This window comes from Clavelina lepadiformis, chromosome 6 (assembly GCF_947623445.1).
Source record: "Clavelina lepadiformis chromosome 6, kaClaLepa1.1, whole genome shotgun sequence".
NCBI classification, from domain to species: domain Eukaryota; kingdom Metazoa; phylum Chordata; class Ascidiacea; order Aplousobranchia; family Clavelinidae; genus Clavelina; species Clavelina lepadiformis.
In genome coordinates this window covers 7,328,293-7,353,110 of record NC_135245.1, presented here as the reverse complement: position 1 = coordinate 7,353,110, position 24,818 = coordinate 7,328,293, and the positions used below count along the sequence as shown (strand labels likewise).

Genomic DNA, 24,818 nt, shown 5'->3' with positions numbered 1-24,818 from the left:
CTTTTAAGATTTGGTTTCTGGATTTCATAATTGCCATAATACTTGGAAAATTTGTAGTAGTAGTTGCTTGACCATGAAATTACTTTTAGAAAAATCTTCAGTATATTTATTGACAAGTTTTCTTGGATATAAGATTTAGCTGTATTAGCACTTGCCCCGACACATGGACATAATGTGAATGCAATTACGTATACAATTATTATAATATATTGCTAAGGGTTGTAGCCTGCTTTCATAGGGAAGTAATATCTTAAGCTCTTACAATCAACCTGTGATAATTTTGTTTGCAGCCTGGTGATGAAGCAAAGAAAGTAAAGTGGAAGAAAGTTGATAAATCTTTGAAATTATTTGCCAGTCATGAAAAATTTATTGCGCAGGTAGCAAACTTGCATAAGGCATATTATTGAACAAGCACTTATTTTGATAGCATTGCTCCTGAAAGAATCATAATTACCGGTGCAAACTTCTTTAAACGTTCATCAGGCAAATTTTTATTCGTCACAGTGTTATGTATACCGTTACTGTGGTAATTTTTTATGTTAATTTAAAACTATATACGATCAATGTTTCAATTTTCAGTTTTGTAGATTTTAGTGCACTTTATGATCATATGCAATTAACATACTGCACATTGCACACACTATAGTTGCATAATTTTAATACTTTAGTTGGCATTTTGTCTTAGGTCGTGACATATTATATGATTTGTGTTGGCCCTTGTGGTAGCTAAGTTAGTTAGGTATCTTTGTAGTTGTATTTAGTTTTCCAAATCACTGTTGATTTCAATTAATTGGTGCTACATTGCTTTTTCTAAATCGTATTCAAAATTATAATTACCTATTTGCTAATGTGTGGTTTGTTAACGTCATGACACTATTACAATTAAACCATAAATGTATGACTATTGCACGACAAGTTGTGTAGAACTGCAGTATTTATGAATCCTAAAAGTTTCAAAACATAGGCTAAGGCTTTCGTTAATTTCTTAAAGATCACATTATACAAGATCCAAAACAAAAGAAGCGTGCTGCTGTGTTTAAGTGTAGCCAGTAGCCTGCTCGAATAACAGTATAAAACCCTTCTTGAAATTTATACATGAAAAATATAGGTTGCACAGGTATAAACTAATTCAGAAATTTTACAGATTGTAAAAGGTACCGGTAATTTCTAGATAGTGGCCTCCAGTAAAAATGCAAGTAAAATAAAAAACCCAAGATTTATTTTGCTATTCGTTGGAAGAAAAGGTATTTAAATATAAGAGCATTAATAGATCGAATCAAAAAAATCATTCAACATACTTTCGATATTACGATAGGGATAAATGCAATAGCTGGACTTCACTTATTTGCAGCTTAGTTTGTAGACAAACTTCTTCCATAAAAGAACATACGGTACGGTATTGTGGCATTTGTAGTGATACAGGTTGTGCATATTATTAAGAAAGTTGTACTGTCTTTGATTAGTCATCTCATTCAAACATCTAATTCTTAAAAACGTAAATAGTTGCCGGATTTCAATCAATAAATGGTTTTGGGAAATGCTTTTCAAGTGCTTGCAGTATGCTTAGAGTCAGACGTGTTCTTGTTGACATTGTTCTGTGACGTAAGTAGTGTTGTCAAATTGTTAGTGGCTAAAAAAGGAAATATTCTGGGACACTGCGCTAATTTTCATAATTAGCCCTTATTCCTACGGCATTCTCGTGCAGATCTGATGATAATATAATGTTATTAGTGTTCTATTTCGTGTGTTTAACAAGCGCTGTACTATATTTTGGCCACGTTTATTGTACACGACCCAGTTTCATTACTTCCGATTTACGTCATTCGTACTACAGCGCTCAATGCGTCAGTTGTGATATAGAAGTCTAATATTGAGAGTCTGTAATTTGTAGTCTACTGAATGCAGCTTGATTCTATAAACTTTGAAAACAGTAACCGTTTCGTTGAGAACCGAAATAAACAATTATTCAAGACATTTACAGTTTGGTTCTGGTACAGTGATGCTTAACAGGCTATCAGGGGTTAATGAACGCGCTATCAATGGAGTCAGATTAGCGAACAATCGATCAAGCACTAATTAACAGTTCAGAACCCCAACAATACGCCCAGTAAGCAGACCACATCGATATGTAGAACTGGTGGCCTTAGCTGATTGGCTATCGCAAAAGGATAAATAGAATTGATAGGGGTTTAATCGTGCTTCTTTTAAAAATCTCTCTTTTGGAAAATCTTAGTTTATGAAAGGTCTATATGAAAAGTGTGTTTGTGGAAATGACATGATAATTTCTTCTGATGTAATTGCGACTACATTTCGGAATTCTGTTTAAGAATTTGGACTTCATGAACGTTGTGCTGATTTAAAGAAACAACAAGAGATAGCATAAAGCAACGGAGTCAAAAGTAAAATAGACAAAATGAGTTCTAAACGAACAATTAAAGCCTTTCGCTTTATGTCATCCAAAAACATTAATATAGCCCCAGCCATCGCTACAGTATGATAAATAATCGTTATCTTCAGACTGAGGAAAATCTTTACACGACTTAAACCAGGCGAGGATTCCTCATCGCTCTAGCCCCGGTTACCGAGCTAGCCTTTGCACAAATTTTGCTAGTCACATATTTTTAACTTTTTTTTTTTATATTGTATTGCCCAAATTTGGACCCGTTCACCAAGTCCACTGAACAGGAGCAAGTGTCTTTAATGCCTTGCCCAAGGGTAGTACAGCGATAGCGTGACTGAGTATTGCACGCGGAACACAAGCTGCGTTACTACTTGCCGAGCACTCTAACCACTTGGCTACAACGCCAACCATTGGATGTAGCCTAGTTGGTGTATCGGAGGAAAACCTTCAATTGTTTTTTTCTGAAAAAAAGAAGTTGACCAATGTTCAGAATGCTGTTTCTGGATGACCCAGGTTTACTGGTGCACTCACAAGACTAGGAAAATTTTCTTATCTCCCATTGTTTTCGGTTATGTGACCTGTTTTGCATTCGAGTGTCCTTCCTGAACCTTAACCAACTATAGCACCACAACATAGTTAACATCTTGTACTCGAAGCCCTCTAGGGCTTGGGTGTTTTTTTCCTGCTCGTTGATTGTTAGTGAGCGTATGGTGCTATTATGACATATATTAATTCGTTGCTGTATTACTTGTCTGAAGTATTACACAACAAACATATTCGCCATAATGACTGCGTATGCTGGCGGCTGTGGTTACAGGATGAGCGAGGACGATTGATGGTTGATAACTTGTTTTACTTCTGCTTCGATGATATAAGTTCTCATTTCTCAAATGGCGTGACAATGATGTTAGTTGCTTAAACTCTGTCTATGCATATTACTTGTAATGAAATGATTGTTTATCGTTCCTTAGCCTGTAAGGACGACCACTTCAATTACAAAGTTTGTCTGTAGAATTGTTGTCTGTCCTCGATGATAAATGAGTCTCAGGTCGTTGTTTCGCTTCTCTTAATCTTAGAATTAATTGTACACCTCGACAACTGTATAATCTGGTTATATTGAAGTTTCATTGAACGAATAAATCAAGATAGAACATTGTGACAGCAACAGCACAAAGACATGTTGCGGCGTTGAACGTAGAAACCAAAAGGACTGAATAAATCAAAATGCACGCACAGGGAAAGCATCGATTACGTCACAAAGTGTTATGCTTCGCTGATTCGATAGACGAGAATTCTATGTCGTACACAATTTTATATTACATTAATTGATATATTTATCACATACTAAATGATAAAGAATAATACTGTACACTTGTTTAAATATTTAATTTACATCTAACCGCGGAGAATACACAATCGCTTTTAAAATGCCAATTCTAGAACTTATTTAAATTTATTATCAGGACCGCCACAACGTCATCAAGGAGAATTCAAGCCCGGTCAACAATTGAATCACAAGATTTTACAAAACAACCCATGACTCGTGACGTAACCGTCACACTATTTTCGCTCTGGCATGTTATAACGAGATTGACACCATACCTTTTTCTCTCCACAATCAATTGCGAAAAACAAACAAACAATACAATACAATCATTTGTTTCATAGTTAGGAGATTACCTGAGTAGAGAACATTTTAAAATACTTTTTTTATTTTACTGATATGTAATGTTTAAACTAACTACTGTATTTTTGTGCTGTAAAAATTGCGGCTTGCTTTTTACTTTGTTTTTATGTATTACTTATCTAAGCAAATGTCTTGCCACTCACCTGAAAATGATGGAAGTGATTATTTTACCGTAACTTGTCACGCAGCTCACTGAGATAGGCGGTTATGTGAGTTAGGAGAACGGGCTGGTGACAATTGAAAATCAATCAAGTAATCAAAAAATAATACTGGGTATTTCCCCGACTATAGTAGCGAACATTGAAGTAAACAAAGAAGTTGTCATAAGGGCAGCGGGATTAAAACCGAAAAAAGACAGCGCGTTTGTGTGAGTTGTTTGTCTTTATTCCAATGGTATCTAGATCACATGATGTTTACATCTTTATAAGGAGAGTTTATCGGTTAACACGTGCTAGGGTATTCTTGTTTTTGTGATCAAGCACAATCTACAATGTAGGCTTAGGCTACAACATTAGGATGAATAGTTGACAATGTTCAGGACTGTTAGTTGTTACAACAGGCTATTATCCAGCGGGAACACGTCCTCACATTAACGTTGGTTAAACGTCATTGACGTCTTTGCAATGTTCTACCAACGTCTTTTGCCGAAATGCATTGTAAGGCATAGGCTATCTATTTTGTTTAAAAACATGTCATGTAGGCTACCGGTATATGACTATTATTGTATGGGAATATGGTGTGTGGTGGATTAGTTTTAGACTGGCCTAAGCCAAGTCTAACTGTTGACTCCGAGCTAGTTATCTTGACTCCGTTGCTTTTTACTGTCTTATTTATTGTTTCTTAAATCAACACCAACTTCATAAAGTTTAGTTGTTATATTGTCCGAATAAGTTGTATCGAATTAGCAATATTTACACCATGATCCCACTTTCATAGTAATTCAGTAATAACTTCAATTTAGCAGAACAAGGGAAATAACTCAGAGAAGAGAGAATTTCCAAGAGAGCGATTTTAAACAAAACATTTCTTTTTATACTAAAGTATTGACCAATCAGCTTTTAGCCAATCAGCCCATAATCACGTGTCAGTTCCAATTTAAGCCTTTTTCTCACAAAGCATTCAAACCGCTTTACACCAGTACAAAAAAAACCACTTGACACACTTACTATATCACATATTGGTTTGCAACTACGCTTGTGATTAAAGATACTAGAACAATACCTGCTACCATAAACCACGTGTCGCATATTACACCACGAAAACAAGGTACTTGAAACACTTCAATCTATGTCAGCACGCTACAAGCTTTGCACATTATTACATTATCTAGACTGGAGAAAAATCAAACTTTATGCAATGCCAATATATATAATTATTGCAATGTTTCTACATGATCCCCACAATAATTCCCCCCACTCAGAAAAGCTTCGAGGTAGGAATGTCGGTGTGGCAGGTTGCAAGATTCTTGTTGTCAGCTTGCAATGTGAATGCAGAATTTGTTTTCTCTCCAGTCAGGATTGTGATGCGGTCAACGAACGTACACAGATGGAATATGCAAAAGAAAAAATAGCAGTAAACATTCTTCACTAATGCTATGTTATATAGAAGGGTTTTTAAATATTTTGAGATGTTTTTGTTATATACTTTTTACCATAAACCAAAGTAACATAAAAGTATCGTAAATGTAGTTGCACACAAAACCTAACACAAACAATTTGAATAAAATGATTGCCATTATAACTAATGCATTGCAATATTTTGACACAAATGATATCGGACAACGCGTTTGGTTTACCGAATTTTCATAGCAAGATAATGTAAGTATAAGGGTGGGTAAGGGTTAAGAGGATTTGCATAATGCAGGAGAAGAAAATAAAAGTTCGATCAGTCTGAGTAATAAGCTTATTATCGCGATTCGCCTCAACTCGTTTTCTGCTTGCATTTGTTGTATGCAAGTTTAGTGGACCCATTTGTGAATCGAGGTTATTACGGGATAATTACAAATCAACAGATTCTGACTTATACAGGATAGCAGTTTGCAACCTGGTATGATGACAAACAAGGCAAAATAATCGTACGGCGTTTTTGTTAACGCTTGTACTTATGTAAGTCATTTATGAAGCAATAAAGGTGGGTTAATATAAAACGTAGCTAAAAGTGTTTAGCGTAAGAAAAGATTAAGAGAATGCTTTGTAGGTAGACAATGGGGTGAAAGTGACCGTTGATAAGTATGTGGCTTAGTTAGCCTGTGTCCATGCAAATAAAATAAAATAAAAAATCATCTACCACAAAACATGATATGGCAAAATAAGTATAGATAGAAGTCGACAGCGGGATAAGGAATACATTAACTTTTAATTCAAATTGAATTTCTCGAGTATGATTATGATGCGCGGTTTACGCAGAACAAATATAAGATATAACTACAGTATGAATTTATATGCGCGTTGTCCTTGGGGACATAAATTTATAAGGTAAAATCAGAATAAGAAACGTATTTAATATTTTTGTTATTAATAATCCTGACATATGTGCGCTAGCTAATATCTAATAACACCAATAACAAGCTACGATTTATTCAGAAATGAGTAATGTACTTTACCGGCTAAGAATTAATCGGGTGCAGAATCAAATGTAGAAGTGTCCACAACAGATTGATAACTTCGTTCTTCTTGATGATTTTTCTTCCATTTTTCTTTTGAGCGATGCTTGACGCTGGTCGGTGTTGGTTGCTGGATTTGGCTAGTGTTGGCTAGCGTCGTCATCATCGTAATCCATAAGGCCAGTAGCATGATAGTCATTGTTCGTTAGCGAGATTTCTTTCAACTGGTTACTTCGAGAATTTTTGAAATGTCTGCCGCAATTTTCTCGCTAACAGACGGTTGAATGCAATTTTGTCTCTCGATCCTAATCTGACTCCAATTTGCACCTTTTATAATCGAATCTTTCAGAAGTGCATGTGTTCTTCTTCGTTTGCAGAAGAAAGACGGGGTTACCATTTATGGTGTCCCACTTTCATAATAATTCAGTAATAACTTCAATTTAGCAGAACAAGGGAAATAACTCAGAGAAGAGAGAATTTCCAAGAGAGCGATTTTAAACAAAACATTTCTTTTTATACTAAAGTATTGACCAATCAGCTTTTAGCCAATCAGCCCATAATCACGTGTCAGTTCCAATTTAAGCCTTTTTCTCACAAAGCATTCAAACCGCTTTACACCAGTACAAAAAAAACCACTTGACACACTTACTATATCACATATTGGTTTGCAACTACGCTTGTGATTAAAGATACTAGAACAATACCTGCTACCATAAACCTCGTGTCGCATATTACACCACGAAAACAAGGTACTTGAAACACTTCAATCTATGTCAGCACGCTACAAGCTTTGCACATTATTACATTATCTAGACTGGAGAAAAATCAAACTTTATGCAATGCCAATATATATAATTATTGCAATGTTTCTACATGATCCCCACAATTGTATATATGATTTATTGTCTGTATTATTTTAAATACCTGTATATGACAATTAAGCTATAACAAATTATGGTTGGTGTTTGTCAACTACTTGTGACATAACTTGTACTGCTGTATAATGTAGCATGGAGATAACAATTTTTTTGTGATAACAAATTTATTTAAAGTACATTATTACATTTTGCTGAAATAAAAGAACGGGTTATTTTAGTTTTGGCCATAGGTTTAGTATACAGTACAATTGTGGGGGGTGAAAAACTGACACTCATTTTCGCAAATATATTCAATGATGCCTTGCTTTCTTATGGTGGTTCGTTACTCCTGACAAATTAGCAGCAACGATAACTATATATGTGCCATGACTTAGGCAGAAAAATTTGGCTAGACCTCGAGAGCAAGAACCTGCAAGGAAATATTAATACAAAGTCATAATAATGCAAAGAAAAAAATAATTTAGTTTGACTTGAAATTTCTTGGCAATGCTTCCTCAAATTTTCAGCTTACCGTGTGTGCAAAATATGAGTACTGTATTCGTCTGTATTGGTAATTTAACAAACCTACAGTGCAACCTAAGCCAAGGAAATCCAGAAGATAAAAATAGTCAACACCATGATATGATACAGGTAGTTATTATAAAATGGCAGTAATACCACAACAAGTACATTTTCTGCAGACCAGAGTTACTTAAATGGGGCATGAGGCCTGAATGGAGTGAAATTACACGGTAATAGAAAATACATTATTACGGAAAAATTCCTCATTACTTGATGCTGATAATTACAGGAGTGCGAAATTAAAGCAGACCCCGTAAATGTATAATACTACAAAGGTGGATAGCACAGGTATCCTGTGCATAAAAATTTAAAAAAAATGCTTAACATGGTTTTAATTTTGCAGAACATTTAAAGCCTTTACTTGAGTTCCCAAGAAGAAATCACAACACCTTTGATCTAAAATATGTTTTGAGTCATGAGGTCACATAGCCAACTTGAGTACGACAGGTTGAATTTCCTGTAAATGATATTTTATTTTAAGTTTTATTTCGTTATGTGGAGAAAGCCTTGTGCTATTCACTTGTGAAACGCTTTACAAACCAATACCTAAAAGAGAGAGGCAAATGCTAAAACAAGTTGTTCTTTAATCAAAGGATATTTGTCATTAATTTTACTCGACAAAGAATATCAGTAATATTTATTGGTTAAGCAACTACAGTATAGGCAAAGTGTTGTGTTGCAAAAATTTGCAGTTGTTACATGTTGTTACCTTTAGTTGTTACATAGATGGTAACAATAATGACATGTATAGTTCAATGTAAAACAATGTAAAGTTCATGTGTATGACTGTAGTGTTTGGATCAAAAATGATAAAAGTATCACGCGTATTTGTTAAGAAATATGTTTTGTTTGTATTAAGAATATACCAAACCAGGTTTTTTCTAACTCAGTTCAAAACCAAATTTTTGCAGAAAGGAACAGATTTATTTCAGCCAAATCATGCATTCAAGTCTTGTATATATACATATATATATATATATATACACTGTATTTGTATCATAGTAGTGAACGAAACAAAGCGTATAAATCACAGCTTATGTATATAACTAAGAGACTTGAAATAAGAACTGCAGTGGCTTCTGCCTATTACTGACCACCTTGGGACCAAACCTTTGTGGCCATAATATACGAATGGTCACAGTAACCGTAGCTGCTATGATACCGTTTAACTGCACTAGGATTGATACAGTTAGGCATAAAAAGACAAAAAAAACAACAAATCCAACAATGTTTTCATTAAGATTAAAGTCAATGATGCAGACCTGTGACTTGAGATTACTTGTGGCACAATTGTCACTGTCCCATTGTGTAATTGTCATGAAAGATTTGAAAGAGATGGAAAAAGTGGTCATAGTGTCCAAAGACTGGTCATACTAACCAGAAAATGTTTTATGGCAAAATTCAGGACTGTACCAAAATGGTCAAATAAAGCAGATCGCCTTATTATTAAATTTCCTGTAAGTAATATTTTATTTTAAGTTTTATTTCGTTATGTGGAGAAAGTCTTGTGTTATTCATCTGAGAAACATTTAGTTACATCCAGTGCATTTATACTGGTAAAAGTAAATAGATGTTAGGCTAAAACTCTCTGAGCTGAGTCTTTACTGTTGTTGATAACTCAGTTCAATGCTGATGTTTGTCATAATGACATGAAATCTTTCTCGGTTGGTCTACATGTATCGCCACACAATGTTATTTATATGCTGAAAATAAATCCGCGACTAGTCACCTACTTATAAGGCCATATTCGATCCAAAAAGGTTAGCTAGCCTACTACTACCACACTTTGTTGAAAGACCAATCATCACAATTGTTTATTTCAAGTTATGATATCATAATTGCAACCGTTCCCATCACAACTAGTGGCAAACTTGTGATCTAATTTTGGCAATAACTGCTTAACCACAAAATATTGTCAAAAGTTTCTTTGGTTAGTTTGCCTACTATCGACTCTTTTTTGGTTTAGATTAACTTATCTTAGTAGTTTTAACTTTTAGCATAGGCGTTAGAAGAAGATTACCGGTACATTTTCAGACAGGATGGTGCACTTATTCAAAAATGTTCATGTCATTTCGAAAATACTGAGATTACTTAAAAACAACATTAATTTATTTGCATTATTTCAGTTTGGAAAATTCTTGTCTAGATATTCTTTAAGATACGAGAATTATGGGCAAAGTAACATTTACAATTTCTTTAAATAAGCAAATTTATAACCCAGGTGAAATCTTAACTGGTCAAATTACCATTGGATTGTCAGAATCATTGAGTTTTCAAGGTTAGTAGTTTTTTATTGTTAATACATTTGTAACAATTACTTATATTTTGTATTTGTAATAATTACTTGTATTATGCTTATTATGCTCCTTTTGAGCAACTATAGGCAAGTAAGGCAACAACGTAGTTTAGGAAAAGGGATCTTGGAAACAGGATCAAATACTATTCCACTCATGTATATATCCCATAAAATGCTACTATTTATCTATTTCTGCAGAGCCCGATTTCACACAGCAATGCATTGTTGGGTGCTTAACATAAACTAACAACTTTATGCAGGTCCTGTTTATCACTGTTTAATGTTTGTTTCAATGCAAAATTGTGTATTGTATATATTGTTGACCAAGACTAAACCAAGCTATTTTTGGCCATTAGCCATGTTGTTTATTGTCATTGTTGTTTTAGGCTATACTATTGGGCTATGATCCTATTGATTCCTATATCTGTTGCACAAATCATCTTTTATGATTGCCAATGCTTATGCATAGCATTTGTTTTTAAATAACATCAATTCCCCAATAAAATAGCAACTAACAAGCAGAGAAAAGCGCCTAAATTCTCAATTCTAATAAAAAGTCAGCAAAAAATTTTAATTTCATGAACAGGCGTTTTGCTAATACTGATTGGTCGATTTGACTCTATTTTTAAGAATGTTTGACCTTTAAAGGTAGATGTTATTCTTGTTGTTTATTCTCCTCAGTTGGTTTGTAAGGTTTAGCATAAGTAAAGTTTATTAGTGCCGTAAGTTAAATTTTTAAACTTGTTTTTATTAGATGAGAATTTATTTATAGTAAAGCCTGCCCTTCAGATAGAATCTTATTATTTTGTAGCTATAGAAGTGACATTTCAAGGCCTTGCCTATGTTCATTGGGAAGAATCATCTGGGAGTGGAGAAAACAGAACAACTAATCATTATAGTGGTTCAGAAGGATATTTTAAAAGTCATGCATCTATTTATGGAGATGGTAGTAATTTTTTTTATTTTCTTTTCAATGGATTTAAATTTCTGTGGTTTAGCTATGTTGCTACAATAAGACTTTTGGCAATGCTTTCTTAAACTATTGGTTAGGGGTTTTTCAATAGTATTTAGTAGTAAAGCTATTATTGTCAATAACATATCACGCTTTTGTTTCAAGTTGGGATAGAGCTTGCGGCGATTATAAGTGCATAATGTAATATCAACACAAGTGACCTCGAGCATTAGAGTCAAGTATGGATTTAGGTGTATCATGTTTCATTTTAGGAGCAAAGTGTTGGTAGTTACGGCTCATACGTAGAACGAATACACGAGCTAAAACAGCAGAAAACACTTTATTAGTCACATGTTACTGTCGATTCTACAATCATTTTGGTAAATTTATGAAAATCATCCATTTTACCACAGTCTTTATCCATCTGCTGCTTTTAATATTGTAAATGCACTAACTGTACCTTAGACTATTGCGATATATTCCTGTTATGCACTTAAGTACATTCAAACTACACTGAGTTCTGTTCGCCTACACTATGAGCCTTATTCGTACTTAATCCAATCCCATGGTTTTCAGATTTTGATGTCATAATCAGTAAAGAGTTTGCGATTTTTTGTGACACATTGTTGGCAATAATTGATTACCCACTAAACAGTATTGAAAATTTTTTGTCTGGTATGTTTTTTTAAATAAGTCTTCTTTTATTTAAGGGTAAATTATTGTAGCACTTGGTTCTCACTTTACATAATTAAGTTTACATAAAGTTCTCACTTTTGATTAAAACTTTAGGTGCTCCTGCTGGTTCAAATTCAAATTCACTGAACGCTGGTCAGCACGTCTTTCCTATTCAGTTTCAGCTTCCAATTAATCTACCATCTTCGTTTGAAGGTACAGCAAGATATTTGTTTAGTTTGTTAATAACTTTTTGTTATTGTCTGTTACAGAGTTATTGTTTGGAGCAGTCTGCTCCCAATCATTATTGTGTATTAATCAAACAAATTTCCAAAGTTATTTACCTGTATTTGTTAAGTGCATTTGACCCCCACATAAAATTGAGAAGTTATGGTGAACCAGTTTCAAGTTGGTAAGGTATATGAACAAAAGTTGAAATTTAAAATTTATTAAAAGTTTTGCGATAATAACAACCAAAGTCAACACTAATGCCGGTTAGCAAAATATCAATAGAAGACCACAAGGCTGAATTTGTGAGAGATTATTGAAACACAAATGTTATTTTCCATGTAAACTTCTCAAACTTGTTGTGCAGTATATTTAAAAAGTTCTGCACAGAAAATAGTGATGTGTTTTTGCTTTTGATTTATCTAATAAATGACGCAATGGAAGCTCAGATTTCTCAAAGTCATGCGATGTTTTAGTCAATTAATTGATGAAATGAAGATGATCCAAACACGAAGATGACCCAGACAGCACTCTGTTGATGATGTGAAAGACTGCACTGATTTGTTAAAATTGGTATTCGTTTGGCATAGCAAAGAACTAAATGGAAAGCAACAATATGTATTGTTGAAAGCATAATTTCAGTTTGTTGTTCATTTATGCGTTGTTTTTATATTTAGATGTTGGAAAGTAATTTTACTTCCCAACATAACATTTGAATGACTATTACATCTGCGAAATGGTTATGATTGCTAAAGATTATGATTTGGAGCAGAGTATTTAGGGCCGTGCTCTGGGGAGCTGCAAGACTCAGTCAGGGCGGTACAAAATTCAATAAAAGTTGATTTACTGGCATATATAAGAACGTAAATCTAATTAATTGGTAACAAGTGTATGTTTTTCATACATACACTTCGCTCTTTACACTGTATGAATCATGCCTTGTAAAGAAATAGGTGTATTGTATTAAAACGATTGCAGCTCATATTGACTGGATCTTAATTATGCTTATTATTTCATAAAAGACAAATTATACCTTGTAAGCCTTCATGGCTCATTGAAACTTTGATCAAGTATATTTATTTAACCACCATCTCCTCTACAAAAATGTACATGGACAAAAATCAAAAGATAAATCGACGCGAATACTAAATTTTGATGCATAGGATTGTTATAATAACCATGTACATTTCAACAACTCAATTTGCAAGTCATTCCCAATAAATTTAAAAGAATTTGTGCATTTTGTCTTTTAATCATTTATTATGTTTTATATTTTTCTTTGAAATTTATTTTAATAGAAAAAAAATTTTTTTCAATCATAGTAAAGCGGTTTGTTGAAATATTTTCACCAAATCCTTTTGACATTTTTGTTTATAAATGGATTGTTGAAGACCAATTACATAACCACATAAATGGGAAGTAACTTGTACTGGTTCTAACACCACAAAGCTTTTAAAAATAGTAGTTAACATTCTTCCATCCTTTGCTTTCAAGCATGTATTTCAAACGTCATCACCATGCACAACAGCAGTTCCTTTTAAACATCATGAATTGAATAGAATTTTTTCACATTCATGAAATACAGAAATTGGCAGCACAAGTTTAACTTGACAATTATCGCTTAAATTTGTAAGCCATTTCAGCGCTATAGTGTGTTTCAAAACTGTGTTTGTGAAATAATTTTGCCCCTTATAAATTATGAGCGTCAAGGCAAATCACATGACACCAAAAATGGGATTTTTTATGGCTTACTAAGTTTGCACTTGTCGTTACCTAAATAATATTACCTACCTACCTAATAATAATTCTGATTTTGCCAATCTTACAAACTTTAATCATTCACAGCAATTTTTTTCAAACATACCCAGTTCAGTTTATTTGAGCACGTTGTGTTCAGTTCAATTAATTGATAAGCAGATGAGGGAAAGCATTTGTGTCACGTTATAATTTTTGATAATAGCTAAATTATTCAAAAATTTATCACTACAGTTGAAATACTGATTAGTAAATTAACTCTAACCTTTAAGTTTAAGAATTTCAAAATATGTTTAACTGAGTTAAGTTTTTCCCAATGTTGTCTAAGATCATACTGGGGTGTACCTGCATGATAAGCCTTGGTGTGTTTAAAATATTGGATGTGAGAGGTGTGTCAGTAAAACAAGTTTCCTTTTAATAACTTATTTCAGTGACATTTCTCCTTTTAGCACACACAGGTCATGTCAGGTATTCAGTAGAAGGGAAGATTCGCCGCAGTGGTATTTTCTCCAACTATAGGACCATGACTGTATTCACCGTTTTGGACTATTTGGATTTAAACGAGATTCCTAATGCACAAGTAAGACTAATTTGTAAGCCACATTTTAAAATGGATTGTTTGTTTTATATTCTAGCTCTTTAGCCTATTTGGTGTCATAGAGCTCCCGGTATACTCTTGCAAATGTCATGGAACCTCGTTAAGAAGAACTAAAAAAATGAATATGACCATAAAAATCGTATAACAATTGAAGGTTCATGGTATTTCGGCAAGGTTAAGTTCTTCTAATTCTTTTCAAAGTTTACCTCCAACAGTGAGTTTTACGTGAATGTCACTTAGTTAATTTAGTTGTTGTAAGTTGTTGGTTGCTTTGGTGGTTGTAAGTAAAGTGGTTTTAAGTTGAGTTGTGGTTTGTAGTTGATTGTGGTGGTTATATGTTAAGTTGCTGGTTATTAGTTGTTGGTTGCTGTTGAGTGTTGATCCCTGAAGATCCCAATGTTGGATAGGCTGAATTTATCGCAACTTTTTTGACTTGGTAGTAAAACTAGATGTGGTGTGGTAACTTCAAGCTTTTCATTACCATATAATGTACACCATACAACATTAATATTTAAATACCAGTGTATGGTATGTATATCAGAGAACCAATTGAAAATTAACTTAATAATTCACTAATACCTTGTTTCTTTCATTATAACCTGGATCTATTTTAACATTTTGTGTAGCTTATATTCATAGGTGACAAAAGTGGTGTATATCATTTTTGATATCTCACAATGTAACCCTAATAAAGTAACCTTGAAGTCCTATGCAAACATATATATCTTATTTTGAATTTTACCGCAATATCTTACAAAATAGTGCATGACCTAATTTTGGTGGAAAACTGGTTTTGTCTAAGCTTTAACTTTGAAAATGATTTTTGGTGCCGCTTTTTTACGAGGACAGCTTGTATTTATTCTGTTGTCCTTTTTGTGAAGCTTATGTTCAAATAAATATAGTGGTAATCACCACACTCATACAGTATCATGACATGCTCCATTTTGTAACAAGGTAATGTTATATAAGATCACATGTCATATGCGCTCCACACGCATCAATGTTAAACGATGTCACACGATCGCAGCGGATGTATATTTGGTGCGTTTTGGTAACTGCAACTGAATATTTCCGATTTTGTGTACATTAAAAAAATCACTTATTGATAATGAAGGATAAAGTACTAAATGGATGCGACAATTATTGCGCGAAATTGGTGCCACACTCACGAGCCAGGGGCGCAAAAGTATTTGGTGATTTGATACAAGTGTGTTGGAATTACCCCCGTTCTTTATTAAATGTTTAACTACTGAGAACACCGGAAAAGTTACGTAATGAAAAAGACTTTATCATCATGCCATTTCCCGTACGAGCCACATTTCTATGATGTAACGCACCATTGTCTAATAACGCCATGTGCCACAAGATCCAAACTTGCATGCCAGAGCCGATATTCTCATAAGAATGTCGCACATTGCTGTATATTCATATTTTTCTAAAAAACAATATGTATAAAGTTAACCTTCACAGTGCCTAACTATATCCTGTTTTTTATTTAACTTCAGAATAAAAAACAGTTATTTCCAATACCCAAACGCAAATCATGCAACTCTTTTTAAACTTTCGAATACAGTACTGTCACTAGGTGTATACTATTAAGCAGTTGTTTGCCTATGAACAGGAGCTGTATTTATAAATTATTGATTTCTTGAATATAGCTAAGCAATTATTATTATTAATGTAACGACGGCTATTTGGATAAATTGTTTAGAAATTGCAAAAAATCTTTCCCTTAAAATGGGAAGTAGGACCCTTGATGCTCAAAGAACGGAACCCCTTTAAATGTTTCTGGAAACACTAGGGTTCTGTGGAGCCCCTGTTGAAAATCGCTGTTCTATTTATATAGCAGTTGAATATATTTTTGTATTCTAATTATTTTATTTTTAAAAATATTATGGTTCCATGTTGTCAAGTTTTGCTTGTTTACATACCAACAATATTTATGATTTTTAGATTCCTGTTGGTGCACATGATTCCAAACATTTATGTTGTTGCTGTTGTAGAAGTGGTCCTGTTGAGGCAGATTTACAGATTGATAAAGCTGGGTTTGTTCCAGGTGAATATGTTACTGCACATGCATCGATTGAAAACATGAGGTAAGAAAGTGATCCAAGCGTATACGATAGTTAAGACATGCGAGAATAGTTTAATCTAAACGTGACTTAATTAGTAGCTGACTAAAGGATTATAACTCATTCGCACGTTGACTGTAAACCATGGGGTAACTCGTTGTTGAAATTCTGACCTATGCTGCCTACCACAGGTTATCTCGTGTTATCATTTTGCCATTAATGGTACAACCACGAGTGATCTTTTAATTTCGCACACAATGAAGTGATACGTAGCGTCTGAGGCAGGATTGAAACAAATTTGCTGACAAGAAAACACAAGCTTTTTTGACGAAAGATGTACTGAAAATTTACAACACAAAAATGAATACAAAATAGTATTTATTTGCTAAATTGGATAATGTCGATAGCTCATAATGATGCGATTGGAAATAAATTTTGTCTGAAACACTGTTTCTAGTATAAAAAATAAGGGAATGTCACCACAATTTATCTCGTGATTGGCATATTTGCAAAGAATATTGTCTGCGCATGTCTGTAACGAATATATGTGGCAACTGTTTTAATGTTAAAATTTGTAAGTGACACATAACTGCTCAAAAAACTTTTTTCATTGTAACCTGCGAGAATAAGTGCTTGGCATCTGTGTCCATAAATGCAAATCAGACCTTGGCAGTCAATGTATTAATAGCTGTTGGATATGGCTTATGTGCACATATTACAGGATTTTAATTTTTAACTTATAAATAAACTGAATAATTTTTACAATTGATTGTTTACAATACGTTTTATTTTCAGCAATAGTAACATGAAGGCTACGACTATTTCTATAATGCAAAGTGTTACTTTTCGTGCTACCACCCGTTCAAGAACCGTGCCAGAAGTGTTTGATACCATTCCACATCCTGGTTGTTCTAAGCGTTCAAATCAGCAATGGAACAATGTTCGCTTGCAAGTAATACAGTATTTTAATATGGCAACTTCTTGAGTTAGTGGAATTTTTTGTATCCAACGGTAAATTTTTATGGTTCAATTGCAAAGATGCCTGTTTCATGTTTCTGCATAGAAGATTTTGATAAATCATTTGACTGAGGATACTGTGTATGTTACTGTACCAGTGTACGTCACTAAAACTGTGATAAACAATGTTGATTAAAGTTTTAATACCTAACATTTATTTTTTTTAGATTCCTGCCTTACCACCATCAGGTTTGAGATTTTGCAACATCATAAATATCCAATACTTTGTTCAGGTACTCGCACAATCACGAAAGGATATGACAGTGTAAAATACTAACAACAAAATATTTTCCTTCTCAAAGTCAGTTTAAACTAAACATGAGTGAAGCATGCAGTGCAAAATTGCTTATCTTTTTTTAATAAAATATAGGGCTTTCTCAAAACTTTGTTTCAGGCCTCTGTAGGCTTTGCATTCAGATTAATCAAGGAGCATCGGAAATTGCTTTCGCGTGAAACTTTTAAGCAACCTAGACATTATTACCCAGACCCCATGAACTTATTTCTACTTATTTTAAAGAACTTGTTAAATGGTGATCATGATCATAATAAATGATCACTACAGTGAGCATAAAATAGGCTAGATTGAATTGCGCTTCTTTTCTGCATTACTATTAAAAACGGTGACTTTTTGTAGGCCTAACAATTTTTTTGTAATACTGGCTTTGGTTCGGGTACTAGATTAAGATAAGACACTTTAACTACAAGAGAAAGGTTAGAATACAAACTTCATGCCTTAAATCTCACATAGTTTGCAGACTTTGACTTTCTCTGTTTATTCTGAACTGTCATTATTTGTAAATTCTGACTTACATATTTTGCTAATGTAGCTGCCTATCTCAAACAGGTCACTTCCAATTTGAAAGTAATTAGATAGTAAATATTGCTGCTTCCCATTGGTGAATTTTTTCCATTTTTCTTGTGTTGTCTTCAGTGTAAATGAGGCGCTAAAGGTTTTCCGAATTCTTATAGATATTCCGGATAGACCATGTTAGACTTTCAAATCGATTGATTATTGCTAACTTTGAATGAAAATTTAGTTAGACTTATGTATTAAAATTGTAATGAACAAAGTTGTTGGAACGGTTGCGGAAAATAGAATTAAGTAGTTACAATAGTTATTTGACAATTAATTTACCTGAGATTTGTCTTACTGACTTAAAACATTGTTTAAACAGCTGAGTGCGGTTACGCCAACCTGCCACGTAAATTTGAACGTACTGTGTCCCATCACGATAGGATCTATACCTCTTCAGAATGCAACTGTTAACAATGCCATTGGATTTTCTGGTGACTCAGAAAGAAATTCTGATAGAGCAGATACTTCAGCGAGTTTACAAGCATCTGCACGTAATAATACATTATGGAGTAGCTTGTTTGATTTGCATTTTAAAATGTAATGAAATGTATATTGGGTCTAGTAAAGTAATTATTTTATTCCAGCTCCTCCACCAACCTACACTGCTGCTACTGCAGTTAATGTCAAAACAGGGGAAAATAGAGACGTTATGGGAGAAGATACATTTGCTCCACAATATGCTTTTTATGACTGGAACCAAAGTGCTTTTCAATATAACAAATAGCAGTATATATAGGCCTATGTATTCTATGAGTCAGAAAAGTTCATTTGTTTACCTTAACATGCTTTAATAAACTTTTATAGGCGGATGTCTTTTATGTGTACATTTATATTGTTTGGACACAACGAGTTTTTCGTGTATGCACTTTTTCAATCTTACAAAATGCTTGTTAGCTTATGAAGTATATTTCTAATGGTTGATGTTTTAATAGTCGATACAGCTATGTACTTACAGTTTTGTTTTTTTACTGTTCTTTGTGATGTATAGATTTTATGACATATATTGCGCGTTTAAGTCTGTTGTTCCCAAACGCTTTATAACCACGTACCCCTTTTGATAACTTTGATTCCTTTAATTTATCATTCCGTATATAAGGTTATTTGCTTTGCTATGGTTGCTGTACTGCCTCAAATATGCCATCAAACATACCGGTCACTCTAAATTAGCTTCCAACTTGATATAGCTTACAATTCTAATTCGACCACACAATAATGTCTAATATTAATGGTGGCAAGGCAATGTCGGGAAACTAGATCATCATTTTTTACGAAAGTCAGTAAATTTATAAGTACATTAATATTGTATTCGGGTTCGCCATTTTAGGTATTCGTGTTCGCCCGAATCTTCCATAAAGGCAATATTCGGCGAATCTATTCGGGTTTGGGTTCGTATTGGCCCATCCCTAGTAAATCAGTAAAATTTATGATAGGATTTCACATTATAGCTCATTGAAATTTGTTTCCAAAAATTATATGATTCTGAGAGAATTGTGTAATGACTTCTATTTGGCCTTTGTTGATGATGATGTTTTCTTTTTACTGGTCCCAACAACCATTTCAGAAAATTTCCTATGGAATTGTTTATATGTAGTACAGTATGTCGTGATAATGGCTGTAATCATGATTCAGTATATAATCAACCAAGAAATCCTTGTGTTCCACAATATTTGTGCAATATACCAAAGGAACTAAGAAAGGCATAAACTTTTTTGATATTCACAACAAAAAACAAACAAACTAAGAAAGACATGATATGGCACAAATATTAATATTAGAGATGAACTCTAAAAGTAAATGAATGTAATTTTTTTCACTAAAAACGATCATGGCATTTGTGGACCCATACAAAATTAACCTGATTGATCAAGCTATTTGGTTAATCCTTTATTGATTTAATTTGTATTTTATCTGTTTATTTGTTTACGCATGCACTTTTTGTACGCAAACCTAATAATACTCAATGACTTGCACATGAGCTGTGTAATGTTAATAACGCCTATACAGATGATAGTGCTTATAGTGCAGAAGTTTTCTTGCTCAGTTTGCAAGCTAGTGGATTCTTTGAAAGGTTAAGTCTGTATACATACATTCTTGCAAGCAGATTAAGATTAAGTTTTTAGTATTTAACTTGGCCAGTTTACCTACTTTCATGTAAAGATAAATTAAAATTTACATTTCTCGTTTTGATTTTACTTTTTTAGTTATTATCTTTTTATTAAATATGAACTTGTTGCAATACTAACAAAAAGTGCAGAAATAATCAAAATTGTATTGAAAACTAACATGTTTCGGACCTTACACTATTCCTTCCTCAGAGTAAAAATTACCAAATGTACAACATACACTATATAAATGACAAATTGTAAATAATAATTAGAAAACGTGTCTTCCATAATTGTCCTTTTTCTGTCTTATCATAGTGCCTCAACTTTGGTGCAAGTTTACCACAAACCCTGTGGAAAACATGTTTTTCTAATTATTTACACTTTGTCAGTTATATACTATGATATGTTATATGTACTCAGAGTATAACATTTAGTAATGTTATACTCTGAGGAAGGACTAATCACTAAACAGCTATGAATAAAACCGTGAAATTAGCTTATAATAAACTGATAAAATAGATGTTTTGATAATTGCTAAACCTTATGCGCTTGGATGCCAAAAAATAACTTTGGCTACCATATTTGGGGATGCAGTATTGCACTAGCATTGCAACTTAGAGAGAGATAAAATAGATTTAAACTAATCTTGTTAAACCAAAATTTGGAAATTCTAGTCTATTGTATCAAAAAAACTAATACGTTTCAAACATTGACAATAGTTTCTCATCAGATTTTAAACAAGTGAAAATTTTCACAGTTTTTAAATGATTAAATGTTGGTTTAGATAGAAAAACGTGTCTTCAGACAAAGTACTTACTTCCATCGATTTGCATCAGGCATGTCCATGATATGAGATAAGAAAATACATGACTCACCTTTACAATCAATTCAAAAGGACAAAGATTACAGACAAGAGTGAAAAAGAAAGGTTGTTTCAGTCCATGTCATATGCATACAAACATTGTACTTCAAGTCATGTAACTGCTATCAGGAGTTAGTTAGTAGTTGAGAATTTAACTGTATCATAACTGGACAAGAATTGAAATAAATCATAGTCGTGCACTTTAATAGTTTAGAGCATTTTTAATCTTTTTCGCGCTTATGGATCAGTAGAATAAAATGAGTTTTACTTATCGTTATGAATTGGAATAAACTTACAAAACTGATTAAATGAAAATGTAAAGCAAATATCACAGTCAAGTCTACATACAAAGCTGCAAGCACTGCTGAGTATAAAATGTGTTAAATCAATGGAGCAAAGAAAACAATTAACTTTGAACTCCAAGCCGAACTATTGTGTCATAATGCAATTAACTTGTAACACCCCGCTAGTTGCCATTACATTGATTGTTTACCAATACAATGTGTCTTCATAACCAAACGTTTCTGTTTGACGTTAAGAATGTAAAAGTATAAACAGATTTTAAGTTATCACTTTCCAGTAGCATGGGAGGACCATTCAAACAACTTACGAAGCGCCTAATTATGTACTTCAATCTGATTTAAAAACATTTTGTTTATAAGTTATATTTTTTCTGGTTTTGTAACCAAAAAAATTATGAAAATGGTAAGCTTTTTTTCAGATCGGTTTAACCGGCTGAAAAACCATTCTGGAATATTATAGAGTAGTTGAGTATTTTCTGATTTACGTCGTAGATAAATGTATCTTACATATATTACACTTCAGTAGGACAAACGCAAAAAATAGTTAAGTTTGTTATTCGTCGGAACTAACACAATATAGAGAAGGCAGATCCCTTGTTCCATATTAAGTGGCAAAGTGATGAAGTTGTTGATTATGCTATATCAGTTCTATTAATGAAATTTAAACGTACTGGAAGTTGATTGACATTTTTTAATATTTAGTTCCAATTTTTGATCGATTTGCCATCTTTTTTCGAAGGTTATCTATTACGAAAGGGATTTTGTGTACTAACAAAAAATCTGTGTTTTGTTTAAAACATTTTGAAATACTCCTACAAGCAATCAGTTGGTCTATTGTCTCTGCGTTTCAAATGATTTCGGTAAATAAATTATAAGCACAAATTCACTTTCTTTGGCTTTGTTATAACGCTTTAAAGTTACCATTATAAATCATTACAAAGCTATGCTATGCAAAGCTGCTAATGTTTTCACTTTAAGAACCTGCAGTACACACACTTACACTTCACTTACAAATACACTTTGCCTTAAATTGTGCATGTGGGCAGTCTTGCATTTTTGGGCTTGGTACTCATGCAATATTGGTTACAGTTTGCAATTGTTATATTTTACTTAAATTTTTTAACTTGTGCCTTTGAACATATCTATTCCTATTTGGGCTGAACTGTTTCAAATGGATAAGTAAATTCTGAAGAAATTTAGCCCTTGACATTTTAAGCAAGATGATTTGTTAAATATTTCACATTTGATGTGCTGCAGCTATGGAAGGGTATATAATTTTGTGTTATATCCATGCTTATTCAACTGAGTTTTTATGACTTATCTGATGTAGTGGTAAGTACATTCCATTCAAGCTCACACTGGTTATGTCAGATAAAAGAAGGGAATTTTAGGCGAATGGTACATTCTTCAAACACCCAAACTTCATTTATCATATTGGACTACGTTGATTTGCTCAAATTTCGAATGTACAAAACAAGCAAGAATAATTGTGATTTCAATTTCAGCAGTGTATTCTGTGCATTTTTGGAGTCTAACTCTCAAACTTATTTTGTATCTATGCATTGTTGTTTTTATTATTATTACCGTATTTCATAGACCCTGGTGTTTTTATGATTACAAATGTTGTAAATCTATAGAAAGTAGTTACAAATATATTAGATTTTTACTTTTACAAATGATTCCAAGCATTTGTATTCTTGCTTTTGCAGAAGTGGCCCTGTTGAGGTGAATTTTCACATTGATGTAGTGAGAGTTGTTCCCAGAGAGTAAATTTTGTTATTCATGTTTGTCAATGGAAAACTAGAGGTAAGAAACCGTTCATCATTTTAGCACTACTGTAATTTACATCTTGCATGTTTTCAGCCATCAGGGCTTTGCCCTTTCTGATTCACTGATTATTTGTAAGCATATTCCATTTTTAACCAGTCTACAACGAGGTTAACACCATATTGTTTGTTCCCTATAGTCAATGGCGAGAAATAAACAATTTGATATGAATGGGAACTGTTGTAGTATCAATCGACACGTCTCTATAGTACGAGGATGAGTCAACAGATTACAAGACTTTTTGAAAACTCAAGTTTGTATTGACTGGCATTCAAAAAAATGCTTTTTATTTTTCAACATAGTCTCCCGCTTTTGCAACACACTTGTTCCATCCTGATATTATATTGTCTATGCCTTTGGCGTAGAATTCTGTGGGCTGAATCCTCAACCAGTTGCTCACAGCAGCCTTCACTTCTCCATCAGTCTGGAAGTTAACTCCACTCATACTCTCCTTGAGTGGACAGAACAGGTAAAAAGTCAAATGGTGCAAGGTCTGGGCTGTAGGTAGTGCGTGTTAGAAGCTTTCAGCCTAAATCTTCAATTTGCTCCTGCTTTGTGCTGCTCTGGAAGCCATCCGGCGTTGCACTTTGCAATCATCCGTTAACATTTTGGGAACCCTACGGCAGTTGACTTTTGAATGCAATTTATCATGCACGACTGTGTTAACTGTACAATATCCAATACAATATCCAAGTTTGTGGCCATTTCATCGAAAGTCACCCTTCTATCAGATCTAATCATGTCTTCAACTGCCTGTATTGCTTCTGGGGTAGAGACATCCACCGGTCTCCCACTTTCCGTGTCATCAGTTATGCTTTCGCGTCCATCTTTGAATGCTTGCACCAGTTTGTAGAAGTTTACTCTAGAAATACAGGAAGAACCATACTGTCTTTGTATTCTAGACAGAATCTCACTTGATTTTACACTCTCCGCCAAAAAAAATCTGATAACTCCTCTTTGTTCCAAGCTTGAGCAGTTTGTTAGCCTAGCAGACATTTCAATTTACCATCACGCCTACAGTAGTCTGAAAATATACAAAATAATTTGTAAATGAAATGAAAACTCCATTCATAACTATCATAGAAAATTTCAGTTTCATATCTACAAAAACGCTCAAGTAATTGAGAAAGTCTCATCACTTATTGAC

The 24,818-nt window shown here is 33.4% G+C and overlaps 2 protein-coding genes across 5 annotated transcripts in view; both read left to right on the top strand.

Annotated features, from left to right (window-relative positions):
• LOC143461876 (transient receptor potential cation channel subfamily M member-like 2) overlaps positions 1–915 on the top strand; it is a 40,623-nt gene extending 39,708 nt beyond the window's left edge. For all 3 annotated transcript variants that reach the window (XM_076959788.1, XM_076959787.1, XM_076959789.1), the window contains one exon: positions 291–915. In XM_076959788.1, the coding sequence (XP_076815903.1) occupies positions 291–407 (117 nt within the window). In that variant the 3' untranslated portion in view covers positions 408–915. The remainder of the gene's footprint in view (positions 1–290) is intronic.
• Positions 916–4,240: 3,325 nt separating this feature from the next.
• On the top strand, positions 4,241–20,545 carry LOC143461877 (arrestin domain-containing protein 1-like). 2 transcript variants are annotated; one of them, XM_076959793.1, is made up of 10 exons: positions 4,241–4,744; positions 10,351–10,407; positions 11,237–11,371; positions 12,167–12,265; positions 14,482–14,612; positions 16,584–16,726; positions 17,498–17,654; positions 17,887–17,952; positions 18,895–19,066; positions 19,160–20,545. In XM_076959793.1, exons 1-10 carry the CDS (start codon positions 4,738–4,740, stop codon positions 19,297–19,299), a joined length of 1,107 nt encoding a protein of 368 aa, XP_076815908.1. In that variant the 5' UTR covers positions 4,241–4,737; the 3' UTR covers positions 19,300–20,545. The 2 variants fall into 2 exon arrangements, with proteins under 2 accessions (XP_076815908.1, XP_076815907.1); XM_076959792.1 differs by lacking the exon at positions 4,241–4,744 and having other exon boundaries at positions 8,591–10,407.
• The last annotated feature ends 4,273 nt before the right edge of the window (positions 20,546–24,818 follow it).

Excerpts from the sequence above, each read along its gene's own strand:
- LOC143461877 (XM_076959792.1), top strand. The coding sequence starts at position 10,299 with ATGGGCAAAGTAACATTTACAATTTCTTTAAATAAGCAAATTTATAAC. Across the intron at positions 14,613-16,583 it reads ACGAGATTCCTAATGCACAA|ATTCCTGTTGGTGCACATGA; the intron begins GTAAGACTAATT and ends TATGATTTTTAG. Across the intron at positions 17,655-17,886 it reads GGAACAATGTTCGCTTGCAA|ATTCCTGCCTTACCACCATC; the intron begins GTAATACAGTAT and ends TATTTTTTTTAG.